The following is a 17,367-nucleotide window of genomic DNA, read 5'->3' on the forward strand; positions in this document are numbered from 1 at the left end:
GAAAAGCATTATAAATCCATAGCCTTGTGCTTATGGGGCAACAGGTCCAGGAGGGAACCCCAGACATCCTTCTACCCAATGACATCCTCCATCTTATTCTGGGGGACCCCAAGATGTTCCCACGGCAGACAAGTTATAGCGTTCCTCACGCAACTTCTGAGGGCATACTGATTAATGACTACAGTGTAAATGTACAGCTTTAAAACACTGAGTAGCTTTCAGAAAGAATCTCAGTGGTATGGGGCTGATAGGATGCAAAGCAGCTGCAGCAGCAGCATCTTCCATCTAAGGAAGGGAGGTCGTTTAGCTTATCTATGTCGAGTGAAATGGTTTACTTTCTCTTGAAAATTAAAGGGGAGAAAAATAAGGCAAGGCAAGGCAAGGCAAATTTATTTATATAGCACAATTCAGTACAAAGACAATGCAAAGTGCTTTACATGATTAAAATATAGCAAAATAAAACAGAATAAAAGCAAGTAGGAATAAAATATAGATAGAAAATAGAACAAAAAAGTGGTGATTCAGTTAACTAGGACAGTTGAAGGCAATTTTAAACAAATGTGTTTTTAATCTTGATTTAAAGGAACTAAGGTTTTCCACATCTTTACAGTTTTCTGGAAGTTTGTTCCAGATAATTGGAGCATAGGAACTAAATGCTGCTTCTCCATGTTTAGTTCTGGTTCTAGGTAAACAGGCTGGAGCCAGAAGACCTTAGTGGTCTGGAGGGTTGATGCCCTGATAACAAGTCTGTGATGTATTTAGGTGCTAAGCCATCTAAGGATTTATAGACTAACAGAAGTATTTTAAAGTCTATTCTCTGAGATGCAGGGAGCCAGTGTAACGACTTTAGATCTGGGGTTATGTGCTCTACTTTCTTAGTCTTAGTGAGGACGCGGGCAGCAGCGTTCTGGATCAGCTGCAGCTGTCTGATCCACTTTTTAGGCAGACCTGTGAAGACACCGTTGCAGTAATCTATTTGACTAAATATAAACGCATGGATTAGTTTTTCCAGATCCTGCTGAGACATTAGTCCTTTAATCCTGGAAATGTTCTTAAGGTGATAGAAAGCTGACCTTGTAACTGTCTTTAGATGCTTTTGAAGGTTCAGGTCTGAATCCATCACTACACCCAGATTTCGGGCCTGATTAGTGGTTTTTAGTTGAAGTGACTGAAGCTGTGTGCTAACTTTTGATCTCTCCTCTATTGGTCCAAATATTATTACTTCTGTTTTGTTTTTATTCAATTGAAGAAAATTTTGGCACATCCAAGTATTGATTTCTTCTAGGCATTTACTCAGTGCTTGAACTGGTTCATAGTCACCTGGTGACATGGTGATGTAGAGCTGTGTGTCATCTGCATAGTTATGGTAGCTGATAAGGTATTTTTGTGAAATACAAAACAAGCCTACTGATTTGAACTGATTATAAAACCTACAACTCCAGATGCAAACTAATTTTCACATCAAGGAAGACAAAACAATTAGCCATATCTTTACCATAACCTTAAATTCTTTGTTTTCTTTACCTAACATGGTGACTATTTATGAGGGTACCAATCCTTTAGACTTTTTTGGCTGGATTGCCATATAGATTGTACAAACGTACAAAGTCATTCCTCAGCAACTAAGCGGGTGAAACAGACTTAAGGAATGGAAAGAGAAAGGGGATGCAAGGTAAACGACATCTAACAGACGGCTGCTCTGCACCAGTTGCATCACCAAAAGCTGCTGCAAACTGAATACTGATCAAAAACTGAAGCTCTCCTTATTCCAGTCCCATTAATCTATTCTTTACTTACTTTTGTTAATCCTTTCCAAATTCAGTTCCAGAAATATTCATACTCTTACAAATGTCTCACATTTGATCCCATTAAAAACCAGAAACTTCAGTGTTGCTTACTTGAATTTTATGTATGGTATTAAAACTAAGTAATATATAACTGTGGCATGGGTGAAAATTATGGAGAACTTTTTTTTTTTTTAATTTCCAGCAAAAAAAATCTGAAAAGTATGAAAGGTATTTGTGTCCGGACCACTTTAAATCCGGTTCCCCCAAAATAAAAATCGAAAGCAAAAAATTACTTTCCGAAGTCACCTAATTAGTAAAGAGTCCACCGTTGTAAAAATTATTCTCAGAATAAGTCCAGCTTTTCTGCAAAGGCCTCAAAATAGCAGTTGACCTTGTGTTTTTGTGAATAGAAGTTGTCAAGAATTGATTATAGTGCAACCCAACTTGCCTAATCATATGAGACCCAATGAAAAAAATAAAAAAATACAACAGTGCCAATTTCCCAGGACTTTCTGCTGTTTAGGAAAGGGGAGTGCAGCAGAAGATGTCAGGAATGACCTCAGTATGTTTCCAGTAAGTACCTGAGGCTTAGCCACTCCCACCTCAAAGCAAGAACGTTATAAGGCGCAGTCTGACCAGTCATCACCAACCAAGGAATACAACAGACAGGTCAAGGAGAAGGTTTAAAGCAGGGTTGGCTTATAAAACAATACCTCAAGCTTCAGATATCTCACAGAGCACTGCATGTCATGAAGAGGACAAAGAAATGAAATGGAAAGGAAGATAGGAGAGCCAAGATTTATTGTTTTCACCTACCTGCAAAATGCTGTGTGGCAGAAACAATGCGCCTCACCCTGAGTATACCATCCCCTTATTAAAGCGATGTGTTGTTGGTGTCATATAGCGATTGGAGCTTTTAATTAGCAGAAAGCTGGTCAGAGCTGATGGACAGAGCTGAATGGGGCAATCCTAGAAGCAAACCTGTTAAAGGGCTCAAAAGACCTGAAACTGCTGTGGAGGTTCAAACACACATTCTAAACAAACAGGCAGAGATCAAATGCATTTTCATGTTTTAGAATGGCCCCATCCAACTCCAGACGCAAAGTAATCTGAGAATCTGCAGATGAAAACTGATTTTTACAGATGCTCTCTATCCAGACTGACTAAGGTTGAGCTATTTTGCCAGCAAGAATGGAAATGAATGTCAGACTTCTCATTTATAAGCACTTGCAGCTGTAACTGCTGCAGGAGGGGCTTCTATAGAGCATGCACTCATGCGAGCTACACACAAATGCTCACCACACTTTTCAGATTTTCTTTGGCAGAAATTGATGAAAAGCATATCATTATTGTCCTCCCATTTCACAATTAGGCACTGCTGGGTGTTGAATTGTCCAATTAAAACCAAATTATAATACATTAAAATTTTCTCTCATAACATGACTAAATGTGACAAAGTTTAGTGTTATGAATACTTTTTGCAAAGGCCAGTATTTTCAGGAGGCATCTGTCAGTTCTCTATGACACAAAGCTCAATGCTGCAAACTTTCTGCCTTTTCTTTTCCATTAACATCTATTTTCTTTTCTTTTTTCTTTCTTTTTCCTATTGTATTCAACCACCTCCTGCTTCAAAAAGTTGGTAAGTGCAAAGTTGGCAAAGAAGAGTGCCAGATTGTGGCTTCTCTTCTTTCCTGATCCCTCAGATAATCTTGTCACAGCATCACTCTCCCCGACTTTGCTCGCAGTTAATCAGACCCTAATTTCCCGGGTTACCTCTGTGTCTCCTGCTCGAGCTTGCCTCCGTGTTGACATCCCTGTTCCCTTTTTTCCAGACTTTTCCCTTCAGGCAGCCCTCTTGCCCCTCATCCGTCTCCCGCTAACCTCCTACGTGCCATCCTTTCGTCAAAACACATTTTGTCCAAGCGTCAACCCTCATCCCTTCTGCTCAGCCTCCAATTCTCTGTCCAAGTCGTCTCCTAACACGGAGAGACGCGGCCCTCAAACGGACTCAATTTTGGATTGTGGCAGCCAAAAAAAAGTTCAGCGGCAGGGCAAACAAACGCTGCCAAGTGCTTCTGGCACGCAACAGTCTCCGAGGGGAGGAAGGTGGGGGGGGCGAGCCAGGTGGAGGAAACCAGGATGAAAGTAGCCACGTCTTCTGAGAGGGGTTATCACACTGTCTCAGGTTCTCTGGTGGTGGAGGGGGGGGGGGGGGGGTGCCATGAGTAGACACATAAAGCAAAAAGGCAAGAAACAAAAAGGAAGAAATATTTCTTCCCCTGACAAAATACGGACGACTGAATTGAATTGTTGGTACTTCAGCAATTCTGGAGCAACGCTGAATAAAAGATGAGCAGAAAAAGGCCAGAGAATGTTATGTCAAGCAAAAATAGATACAGCAAGATAGAAAGAAAAGGGATATGAATCTTATCTTTTTATTTTGTAAATAAAGTTTAAATTGAACTACCTACAGACTGATAATTAGTTTTGGATTTACAGTAAAGACATTTTTTTCTGATGTGTACTGATCCACATTTCTTAACACCCCCTTAAAGTACATAAATACCAAACCGTGATCAATGATTTTTATTTTATTGCTGCAAGAAAATCTTACAATAAAACAATTAGAAAAACACAAGTTTTAATTAGAGTGCATTTATTCCTTGGAGGAATCCCACACTAATAGATAATTGTTTTTCCGCAAAATCGTCAGTTCCACAGTTATTGTTATCTCTTCTGTTGACACTTTTTTAAAAAGCCTCTTTTACTAATAAGACAACAGTCAGGGTACAGAGAGAGGAATCTTGGACCATTCATCTTTGCATAATCTCATCTAGAGTCCTGCTCCTCTCTGATACTTGCTTATCCTCTGCTTTATTCGAAATAGTCCATGATGCCATGCGCTCTAACACGGTTTCAGGGGTCTTTGGAAGATAAATAAGCCCACAGCATCACAAGTCCTTCGGTGTGCCTTACAGTGGGCCTAAGCTGCCTCTCATCATTCTCATTCTTCAGCTAACAACAAACTCACAAGAAGCGTTTGTTGCTTACACCTCAGTCTGTAATATTGTAATACTCTGTGATAGTCTGATCAGACCAATTAAAATCCCAATTGAAACAGTTGGCATGTAGATAGGGTCTAATTGTTTCTATGGAGACTTGCTGAACCCTAAAATGCTACTTTTTCAGCTTTCCAACAGTGAGCTTTGGAGATTTGTTTTTTTTTTTACTTTTCCTACCAGCCTGCTTTAATGTGAATCAAATGTGTTGGCAAGATAGATACAAATTCAGCCTAGCACCTGGTAGCTTAAAGAAACTGGTGTCTGTGATGTCTCATATTTTTACAACAGAGAAACAGAAAGCATGGATTTTTAATTTGAACTCCTTAGAAACTCAGATCTGCTTAAATCAATATATAGCATTAATGACAAAAGGTTTCAGTAACAATCATCTTAACCTTTCCTACTGGGGATTTTCTTTAAAAAAAAATCTTTTCCGTTAACATGTGATTAATTTCCCCAACGAGAAAATGTACCCAAATTAAAAGTTGTATTTCTTCAAAGGGACATATTACATTTTTATTGCCTTCCTTTTCACAGTTAAATTGCCAGTTGCCCTGCTAGTAAAGTAGTACTACTTTACTAGCAGTAGTAAAAAAAAAAAAAAAAACAACATCAGCTACCATAACTATGCAGACGACACACAGCTTTACATTACCATGTCACCAGGTGACTATGAACCAATTCAGGCACTGAGTAAATGCCTAGAAGAAATCAATACGTGGATGTGCCAAAATTTTCTCCAATTGAATAAAAACAAAACTGAAGTAATAATATTTGGACCAATAGAGGAAAGATCAAAAGTTAGCACACAGCTTCAGTCGCTTCAGCTAAAAACCACAAATCAGGCCCGAAACCTGGGTGTAGTGATGGACTCAGACCTGAACCTTCAAAAGCATCTAAAGACAGTTACAAGGTCGGCTTTCTATCACCTGAGGAACATTTCTAGGATTAAAGGACTGATGTCTCAGCAGGATCTAGAAAAACTAATCCATGCGTTTATTTTTAGTCGAATTGATTACTGCAACGGTGTTTTCACAGGTCTGCCTAAAAAGTGGATCAGACAGCTGCAGCTGATCCAGAACGCTGCTGCCCGCGTCCTCACTAAGACTAAGAAAGTAGAGCACATCACCCCAGTTCTAAAGTCCTTACACTGGCTCCCTGTATCTCAGAGAATAGACTTTAAAATACTTCTGTTAGTCTATAAATCCTTAAATGGCTTAGCTCCTAAATACATCACAGACTTGTTATCAGCGTATAAACCATCCAGACCACTCAGGTCTTCTGACTCCAGCCTGCTCTGCATACCTAGAACCAGAACCAAACATGGAGAAGCAGCTTTTAGTTCCTATGCTCCAATTATCTGGAACAAACTTCCAGAAAACTGTAAAAGTGCGGAAAGCCTGAGTTCTTTTAAATCAAGATTAAAAACACATTTGTTTAAAATTGCCTTCAACTGTCCTAGTTAACTGAATCACCACTTTTTTGTTCTATTTTCTATCTATATTTTATTCCTACTTGCTCTTATTCTGTTTTATTTTGCTATGTTTTAATCATGTAAAGCACTTTGCATTGTCTTTGTACTGAATTGTGCTATATAAATAAATTTGCCTTGCCTTGCCTTGCCTTACTGCAATGCTTTGGTCTGAACTCCTTGTTATTGTTGCGCCACAGTCCGTCCTATACCTCTATTCTTAGGAGTGTCTGAGAGCAACTTGTTTTTGGGCTGTCTCCTTAAATAAAGCAGGTACTTCAGACTCCAAGAAAACTCAACGGCTTAAAAAATATGACCCCAACGGAAAATAATGATATATATATGGAGCTCCTGAACAGACTAAATAAAAATTTGCTGCACTCCTAGAGACTCCAAGTACACAACAAGATGTATTTAAGGCCTAAAAAGTGCATGTTGCATGATATGTCCCCTTTAAATTGTGTGAGATTTGGCTGCTGCAATATAGCTTTTTATATGAGGAGTGACATAAAATGTTACCAGCGGTAAATGCTGTTACAGAGAACAAACCTAAGGGTCGTCTTATTTGGGAAACCTAAAAAAAGCATATCTACCTGTTTAAAGCTGCAGTAGGGAGTTTTTAGAAAACCAAGGACACCTTACAGGTCCCTCCCCCTTGCTCTCTGCTGCTGCTCTGACCCTCCCTCTCCAGCTCCACAGCAGAGCCCGCCGTGCTGCTCCAATGTTTTTACCTATATTTGTTTTCTGAGCAGGAGCCACTCCAGAAACTGGCAGGTTTCCTGTAAAGCAGGAATGGTGAAATGGTGTTTCTCCACCATTTCTCCTCACAGCTACAGCCCACTAGTAATTATTGAAGGATGGTAGTGTTGTGTGGGGGAGGCGGTGTGAGCAGCGTGTACACCACAGTGACTGGCACTGCTAACAACCAATCAGAGCCGGACATTCCTCCCGGCTCTGATTGGTTGTTTCCGACCGGGAGCGGTGAAACTCTGCAGATTCTGCATTTGATTTTTTTTTTTCCACAGATTATCCGTCTCATATTTTACTGCCAGGACATAGTGACTAACCTGGCCAGCCAGACTGATCATGTGTAGCACTCTCTGTTCTGCACATTATCAATCTGGGTCTGCTCCCATCGAATCCGTTTAGGGAAAAGTGGGACATTCAGCAGAACTTTCCAAGCTGATTGGGTGAAGCAACACCTTCTGCCCGCCTACTAAGGGTTGGTGTTAACTAGCGGTATCAAAGGAAAATGTCGTAAGTAGCAGGCACTATGAGAAACCACAACAAGTTACGCTGGTCAAAGCACACTTACTTGGATAGTGACGCTCGTGACAATCGTGAATTCTGACAAAGCAGATGTGATAGCAGCAGCTACGCGTGTGTCCTCCTGTGCTGCCCTGGTTATTTTGGTTCGGCTGTGGACTCTGTACCTCTTGCTTTCGTCACAGCGCTATATTCCCCCTTAAACCATAATACTGCAACGACATTGGACGACCTGTTTTGGGTTGGTCTCGAACACTTGATGCGGGAGCGGGACAAGATGAATTCTCATATGTTTGTGAACGCACAAATACCATGTGAATTTGGCTTGCATGCGGGGCTTACATAGTGAAACTTTTAACAAATGTATAAAAAATACATTTATACAAAAGCTACCTACTGCAGCTTTAATGGAGCAATTTAGACAGAAAAAAGGCTTTTATTGGTTCCCAGTTAAATGCCGTGTAATTATACATTTCAACCAATTAAACCATACAGATGCATGTTGATACATTTGTGGGTTATTGTAGTAATAAAGATATAAAAGCATGTTAAACACAATGAATTAACATTGTTCCAGGTATTGTCACTGTCCTCTGTTTTTTTGTTGCATGTCAATTATATTCATAATTGTAAAAGGTCATGCCCACTCCTTCTTTCTGTGTCCATGTTTGCAGTCTTTCACATTTACCCTTTAATACGTGGGGCTGTAGTGGATTTTAGCCTTTGAAATTGTTTCATCATCATTCTAGTGACACATGTACCTATTTATATGTACAACCACAGATTGTCTATGCAAAGACTTGATTTAAAGAAGATGGTTGGCATCAGGAATGTGTTACAATTCCAGCTTAAGTTCAAATTTCAGTGTAGAGTATCTGCATCTTTCGATTTTGCTTTAATGTGAAAATAATTTACTTTTTTAGATTGTTTGGTCCAAGTGGACTTAATACAATTGTCAGACAAGAAACAGGCAGACATAGAGCAAAGATGCTGAAGTCAGGACTTGGATGACTGGATAACTAGATTGACCGAATTGCCTTTGCACTTGGACTACCCACTATAATTCTACAGCGCATTCTGCTCCAAAACAAATATTTTCATGTAAAACTTTTGAATTGCAGATGGCACCTGAAATGTAGTTCAGTATTAATAACCTGATATAAGTTTAACAAATAACCGAATAGCCAAAACATTTTGACCAGACATGACTCCTGTTGAGGGGATCCCTTTCTTCCCACCAAGAATGGACAAACATGGAAAGATATAAACGTCAGTGGCAGATTCTTTATGCTCTGCAGGATAAGAATCTAACATGTTTTTCCAGCACATTTCCGCAGAAGCGGAATTGGATTATGAATGGGAAACTTCACACAACAGGTCAAGATGTCTAATTCGTTGCTGCTTCGCAAGCCATTCTTGTACACTTTCTTTCAAAGAGGCTTTTGCTATTAGCAAGTCCTATTTACATGAAAAATAGCAGTCACATTGTTAATGTAGAAGGCAAAACCCTTTTGAATCACTTTTACAAAAGGGTCCTGGCCATGACAGTAGCAAAGAAAAACGGTTTTAGACACAAATGTTCAAACATTAATGCATAGAAAAGTACGGTGGCAACTAATTTTTCCACACCTTCGAACAGACACAGGCTGAATTTTTAGAAGTATTTTTGTTGATAAAAGTTTGAAGGCTCTGAGTTTGTGCCCATGTAAGGAAACGTAATAAGGTCTGAAAGAAATGAATTTAAACTCATTCATAAAACCTGACAGAGCGCTGATCCAGAGCAGACAATACCCAACTCACTGATGTGCATTTAGCTCTGAAACTCTGGCAAGGCTGAACGCGACTTATCACCTGTGTTGTCTGATGGGATGTATTAGAGATCAGAGGCTTTTGATGTCATCTTTATATGCACTACGTCAAGGCTTTTCATAGTGCAAATAAAGAGAGTTCAAGCTACTTTTCTTGTCAGCAGCTTTGTGTTGTTCAAACAGCAATGTTGCTGATTTGCACAGCCCACTGAAGAACTTTCATAGTGATACAGTATTCAAGAGCCGACAACGGTAAGACCTCTGTCTCATATTCCCTTTGATTAGTGTTTCCTCTCTCCTTCACCTTACTTTAAGATCTTCCTTTACTGTTTTCATCATCTCACAGGACCCTTCTGCAATCATTGTCTCACCCACATTGGAAAAATATATTCAACCCCTTGGAATTGAAGGTCTCGGAGGCGAGACAGTCTGGCTTTATGATGCAGAGAGAGAGAGAGTCAGAATCAGCGTATTCTCTTTTGAAGTGCATGCACCATTTCACTCCCCATAGACCAGGGGAAGGAGTTAGAGGTTTAAATCTAGAGGCAAATTCAGTTCACACTATATTTGAGATTTGATTATATGCATTGCAGGCCTCTGTGCATGTCGACTGTAACATTAAAGTAATCAGGCGAGCCCAATTTACAATGCAAGCCTGTGTTCTACATAGTGCAGCATGCGTGAATCCATAAGATAAAGAAGCATAAAATGGGAAACTGTTTAAAGCGTCATGCTTTTATAAGCGTTGAGATAATGACAGTTCAACACAAGGTCTATTCAGCATTCAGAGTTTTTTTCCTTTTCTTTTTCATAACAGCTGTCATCATTCATGCAGATTTTTTGCACTTTGGTTCTAATATGGAAAAGATGAGTACACAGAGCAAGGATACCCTGTATAAATTAAAATGTCCCTGGGCTAAACAAGAAGGACAAGAAGTGTGAGAGGTGATGCTCTGTAATGGTTCCTGACCTGCAGAAAATTAGCCAATCAATATGGCATCACATATTTGTTCATGTAATGTCAGGAGGAAGCAAGGTTAAACATGTGGTGTGGGTGTTTGGGGAGAGAAGAAAACGGTTCATCAAAAGCCACGAGATATAACTAGTGTAGCAAGCAAATATATATATATATATATATATATATATATATATATATATATATATATATATGGATTGTTTTTCCGTTGATGTTAACACTTCATGACAATGTTTTAATCACAATCTACACTCACACAAACCTAGTACAAACGGTGAAACGGTGTAATTTCCTTGCCACGCCACTAGTGAGCAGTGTGTTCACTGAAACTTAACATGCAACCGCTCCCGCATTAAAAAAAAGGTGCCACCACTAACATACTGGGCATGTGCCAGGGCTTTCCCATACAGGCAGATTCTGTTTTTCCTGTTGCATACACAGCTATGGAGACGTTTTCAGAGAAATGCCCGCCATTGTGGGGGGGCAGAAACTGTAGAAACACAACAGAACTTTTACCAAAAAATGTTGCCATGTAAACAGGGCCTTAGTTATGTCAGGGAATGGAGACTTCGGTCATGGGGAAGTGAATTTCAGTCTCAGATATGAGTTATGAGATGGCTTTAGCTCTTCAGCAAACTGCAGTTTACCTTGTAATCAACGTTGTGGAGCCGCTAATAGCTATACAATGGTTCGCTTTGGGTCAGCTTTACTTGACCTAATGGGAACCTCTCAGTGGTTGCTTCAACACCACTGCCCTTCAAAGCCAATTGTTTTTTTGTTGTTTTTTTTTTAACATTAATTCACGTTTTCTTTTTAATGCAGGCTGAATCAAGTGTGGCTCAGTGGTTCCATTAAGTGCCCTCCACATCTACTGCCACTGCTGATACGGATGTTTAAGAAGGCTTAGAATGTAAATATGAACCTTCTGTCGTTGTACGGTTGTGGAAAATGGAAAATTATAGGAAATTGGAGCTTTTGTTTTGAGTGCATTTGTACGGTAGGGATAAGGTTGCATTTAAAGAAATATTTGTTTTTAGCGAACCACCTGTGGCGTAGTTATTGTCACCCCTCTGTTCAGAGGGTACGTTACACTTTAGCTATTAGGAAAGCATTTGTGTTCTTCTATAGCATTTAAAAAGTTTGGAGAAAATACAGAGAGAGTCTTTTTGAGCATTGCTCTTTGTAGAATTTCTCTAGGATACAGTCTTTGGTGCTGTATTTTTAATAGGATTTAGATCTGGAAACTGAGAAAAACATAGAATATTTCTTATTATTGGACAGTTATTCTGTTTAAAGACCAACTGACGGGCCATTTTCCGTTTATAACAGGCCCTCAGCATCACAGATCCACCACTACAACAGAGGTGCTTTACCACATGTATTTTTTGTTTCTTTGTTTCACCCTAACCCTCTCCAGATATGGAGTTTGTTTCTTGCAATATAAAAACAGAAACTATGGTTTAGTTTCATGTGACCAAAGCACAGGATTCTGGTTAAAACCCAGGTCAGTTTATCAGACAGAAAAGTTTTATGTTTGAGATGGTACCAACATATTGAGGTTATCTATACTCCAAAGAGCCTCCTAGGTTATGCTACTGTGGTTACACATTGTCAGGGACAAACAAGGAAAAACACTCCAGTTGATTGATGATATTTTTTACAGTGCTCTGACACCTATTGCTGATTTGTTTCTGGCACGCCTTAGTAGATAAATGAACCTCATTTATGTTATGCTTTTCTGGTTTTGTTGAAGTCTCAACTAGCAGAGCAAAGGTCATCCACTAGTGCGTGTGCATGTAGCGCTTTGTTGTTCTTTTGTGCTAACAAACACACACGCACACACACACACACACACACACACACACACACACACACACACACACACACACACACACACACACAATCACACAGAGAGATATGGGGGACTTGCAACATAATGCAAATGCAAGAAGTGTCTCAATTGAGTTATTTTAACGTTACATAATTTTACTTTAATGAATAAAACAATGTTAATTGTGGAGTCCACATTTTTTCACAGAACTGTATAAATATTAATGCCTTAAGAGAAATGATCAGCATCATGCTAAAGCAAAAGCTGCAAACACACTGTTTCAAGCTCCTTTGGATAAAGCAGCTCACCTTCTGTTCGAATAAATAAAAAAAAAAAAATAAATAAAAATAAATAAATAAATAAAAAAAATAAAAAAAAAAAATAAAAAATAAAAAAATAAATAAATAAAAACCTTAAATGTATACAAAATGTTTATCTTTCAAAATATAATTCAAGGTTAAACACTTTGAGATTAACCATATGGAGCATCATGCTACCTCGACATGTTTGTCATCTTTGTTGAAAGCTTCATTTTAATCATTTAACGTAAGGCTGGCAGGATTCCTGCTGTGTGTGTTTTGCTGTGTGTTTGCAGATTAGCCTGCAGTCTAGATTTTTGCATTTTGCATGGCTACCTCGGCATTCTGACATTGGCACGCTGTGCTGGGTATCGCAGAGCGGAGTCCCGGGAGACATTCACACCATCTGAAAGACGAGAAGCTGCCTCACTGTTCCAAAGAACTTTTCATACTGATGTACTTTGGCAAGGCAAACCCACTAGTCCAGAAATCTGTTGACTAAGAAGCCTGTGTGTGTTTCATTGTGATTTAATTCAAACTTTCAGGGAGAAACTGAGCTACTCTGAACTGCGTGAGGTTTTACTATTTTTTAAACGTCTAAGAAAACATAAACCTTTGCAATCCTGGATCAAGATGCTCAATTTTATACATGTCTTTACGCTCCTGCTCTTGGCCTAGGGCACACATTACACTTATATCAGTATTGTGAATGGATGTGCATCCGTTGTAAAAACTTTCCAATCAGAAGCAGTAAAGGAGCAGCCAATCCTTTTGAAATCATATTAAAATGACTCCATGCTTCAGATATATTGTATTTGCAGTCTCTTATTTCACTGCCAGCATTACTAAACTGGATCACAATTAGTATCACATAGCAAAGGTTTTCTGTTGCACTTAAAGCAATCAGCCACCATTTACATCACAATAGAAAGACTGAATTTCATTGAAAGGGGCCTGTATGTTTATATATTACATTTATATTACACACTCACACCCACATATACAAACTTAGATTAAATTGGAGGCACCAGACCTTCGCTCAGTTTTTCTGAAAATGTTTCGAAACCTATCAAAGAGTTCTTGCTCACACTTTGATAAAAAGCGGGTTCACATGATAAAAGCTATGCAAAAGCAGGTCATGTGTGAAAAGTAATTCTTCCCCTTGGTAAATCTTTAATTATCTATTAATGATCCCTTTTCTTTGTTCTGCTCATATACAGCACTTTGAATTCTCTTGTTACTTGCTGAAACGGCAGAAGTTGCTAAAGAAAGCATTAACTCAAGCATAACTACAGCTTTGGTGCTGTAGTTATATAGACTTACCATACTGCAGAGCATTTTTTTTACCTTTACTAAATGCACTGATGAGACTTTTTTCTGGTCAATGCCAGTGTCTGGTTTCCTTGTAGGCCTGAGCTGTTGTTTTGATTTTGACCAATTCCAGTGCTATTTTCTTTTTAAAAACTATAACACATAATGGAGAAAGAATGTTGTTCAGGTTCATATGGTTGGGGTATTCACTTTGAATCTGACAGGAAATTCAATTCAATTCAATTCAATTTTATTTATATAGCGCCAATTCATGAAACATGTCATCTCGAGGCACTTTACAAAGTCAAAATCAATCATATTATACAGATTGGGTCAGATTATACAGATTGGTCAAAAATGTCCTATATAAGGAAACCAGTTGATTGCATCAAAGTCCCGACAAGCAGCATTCACTCCTGGAGAAGCGTAGAGCCACAGGGAGAGTCGTCTGCATTGTACATGGCTTTGCAGCAATCCCTCATACTGAGCAAGCATGAAGCGACAGTGGAAAGAAAAACTCCCTTTTAACGGGAAGGAACACCTCCAGCAGAACCGGGCTCAGTATGAACGGTCATCTGCCTCGACCGACTGGGGGTTACAGAAGACAGAGCAGAGACACAACAAGACAGACAAAAAGCACAGAAGCACACATTGATCCAGGAATCTGTTCTACATTAGATGGTAATAGCGGGTGAGCCGTCTTCTCTGGATGATGTCACAGTTAACAGAACGCCAGACCAGGTGTACTTACTATGAAGTAAAAAAGAGAGAGAACAAAAAGTTATAAGCAGAAATGATAACAAGCAATCCATAATTAAAGAACAGTAGAACTTAATAAAGTGAGAAAATTAGATCCTGATGTCCTCCAGTAGCCTAAGCCTATAGAAGCACGTCCCCATAGGTAGGTCAGGGCAACATAAGCCACTGTAGTTATAAGCTTTGTCAAAATGGAAAGTTTTAAGATTAGTCTTAAAAATAGATAGGGTGTCTGCCTCACGGACCAAAACTGGGAGTTGGTTCCACAGGAGAGGAGCCTGATAGCTAAAGGATCTGCCTCCCATTCTACTTTTAGAGACTCTAGGAACCACCAGCAGACCTGCAGTCTGAGAGCGAAGTGCTCTGTTAGGAACATACGGGGTAATCAGAGCTCTGATATATGATGGAGCTTAATTATTAAGGGCTTTATACGTTAGAAGAAGAATTTTAAATTGTAAATCAAAGAATTACAAGATATCTTTGAATTTTATCTGATGTTCATTAAATTTAAAATAGTGCACTGCAGTGGTTGATGGTTTCTAGATAAAATCCCTGGTAGTTACTAGTTTTGATCCATTCAATGACTAGGAAAATAAATTGTCCTTTTTTAACTTGCCAATCAGCTGCAAAAAACATACAAGCGAAAACCGTTTATATCTGATCTTTGATTGGTTGGTGCTTCTCTACTTTAATTACATGTAATGTTCTGCTTATCATTGTTAGTTTAAAATTTTGTTCTTTAAAATTAACAAGTCAGAATCATCACAATTTCATATAACAACCTATCAAGAGTAGAGCAGCCCACGCATTTTCCAAAAGGATTACAACAATGTAGAAATATAACGGATGTTCAATTTTGCCATTCTTCAATTTCTTTACTGTAACATGGTTCTCAATAATAAATGGTAAAATCACAAGCTACAGCACAATGAAAGCCCCTCTGGGAAAAAAGCATACTGCGAGCTCCAGGATGTCTTTATGGTACTTTGTGTGCAAGTCTGGTTCGTGATTAACTGTGTCCTAGCTGAGAGCGGGTGGCGTAGTGAAAAGCAAAGACAGTTTTATGCAATTATACAAATCCCCTTACACCCTGAAATATCTGATTTAGATTTAGTACATCGGCATAAAAATCATAAGAAATCAGTTTTCCCCCAATTAATTCTCTTGTAATGTTGCGTGATTTGTCAAAAACATTCTACAGATCTGGACCTGTTTAACAATATTGTTATTGTTAAAGCAAAGTCACACGAACAGAAATACACGTAGAACCAGATATTCACATGGGGGGGAAAAGGAAACGTTTTTCTTACTTTTAACATTAAGTCAGACTCAGCGTTTCCTGTTTTAGATCAGTTAACATGACCAAAATCCTTTCTATTTGCTTAATGCTACAATAACTATGAATAGATTCAGATTATTACCTGAACTTTAAGAAAGTGGTAGAAATACCTTTTGAACTTCGGGTCGAATGTTTTGGGTATCCTTGCTTCTCTTAATAGTTCGCTGGAATTTGGCCCTGTCCTTGCGGCAGAATTGGTGTAACCGAGTCCAGTTTGCAGGTCGTCTTACTGTCACACATCTTTCCAGCTCTGCCAATCAATTTGCAGTGGGATCAGGAATGGGGTTTTGTGCTGGCCAATCCAAAACATTGATTTGGTCCTCCTTTTGCCTTTTAGGAACTTATTCTGCAGTATGTGTAGGGCCATTGCCCATTTGACAGAACCGTTTGTGCCCAAGTTTTAACTTCCTGACTGATGTCTTGAGAGATTTTGCTTCAGTATTTCCACACTAGTCTCGCCAGTAGCAAATAATCCTGCAACATGATGCAGCCACCCCTGTATTCAACTTTTAGCATGGTGTTCTCTGAATTGCAAGCCTCCCTCCCTACCTGTTCTGCAAAGATCACAATGATCATTATAGCAAAAGCATTTGATTTTCATCAGACCCAAGGACATAATTCAAAACGCCGTGCCTCATGGGTGACTCATATCTTACACTTGTGCATTTGCAAGCTGTACTCTGGTATCTGGAAATAGTAAACAGGGTGAACCAGACTTATGGAGGTCCACAATTCTCTTCCCTACACTTTGGCTGATTTAGGTTGAGTTTACCAGGGTATCACACAAGGAAACAGTCTGAGGCCATAACATTAAGATCATTTCTTCCCAGATTGTGCAAAGGTATATTAATCATAGTGTATACACTTTTCTGACTATGAAGAAAGTAAAATCTCTGTTATTCTGGTATTTGGAAAATTAAGAGAATTTTAAAACAGGGAATGTTTAGCGTGAATAAAGAGAGAATTGAAATCATATTTTATTATACAATATACTGTAAAGAAAATGTGTTTTTAACTGTATATTTAAATTGAGGGGAAAATTTGGATTACCCAATAAAAGTTAAAGGTTCTACAAAGGGAAAATTGATGACTAAAGAGTAAACTTAAACATCACTAAGACCATACTTAGTAATAGATTACTTACTTGAGAGCATCGATTGCAGCAGCGTCTGCTACATCATTTTTAGATTATGTTATATCTCCACAGATTACTGTCGCTTTTAACAAGACAAAATGTTTAGTCTGTATCTTGATCACTTCTTGGTCAGTCTTGGACAAGCCTATTTTCATTATTATCAACTGGACAGGTCTGTGTTAGAATGGAAACATTACTGCAAAATTCAAAAATCATATTAAACAGTTATAATTTTGGCTTTTAGAATGTAGTTAGAATGTTGGTGTATGAAATACCTTAAAAGAAAACACTGCCATCATCTTAACGTTGCCAAGTTTCATTAAGCG

General features: G+C 38.7%; 1 protein-coding gene across 1 annotated transcript in view; it reads left to right on the forward strand.

Annotated features, from left to right (window-relative positions):
* The window catches only part of LOC105933360 (pro-neuregulin-3, membrane-bound isoform), a 258,376-nt gene that overhangs the window by 130,079 nt on the left and 110,930 nt on the right, over positions 1 to 17,367 (forward strand). The window contains exon 4 of the mRNA XM_036126084.1: positions 3,424 to 3,426. Within this exon, the coding sequence (XP_035981977.1) occupies positions 3,424 to 3,426 (3 nt within the window). The remainder of the gene's footprint in view (positions 1 to 3,423; positions 3,427 to 17,367) is intronic.

This window comes from Fundulus heteroclitus, chromosome 22 (genome assembly GCF_011125445.2).
Source record: "Fundulus heteroclitus isolate FHET01 chromosome 22, MU-UCD_Fhet_4.1, whole genome shotgun sequence".
Taxonomy (NCBI): Eukaryota; Metazoa; Chordata; class Actinopteri; order Cyprinodontiformes; family Fundulidae; genus Fundulus; species Fundulus heteroclitus.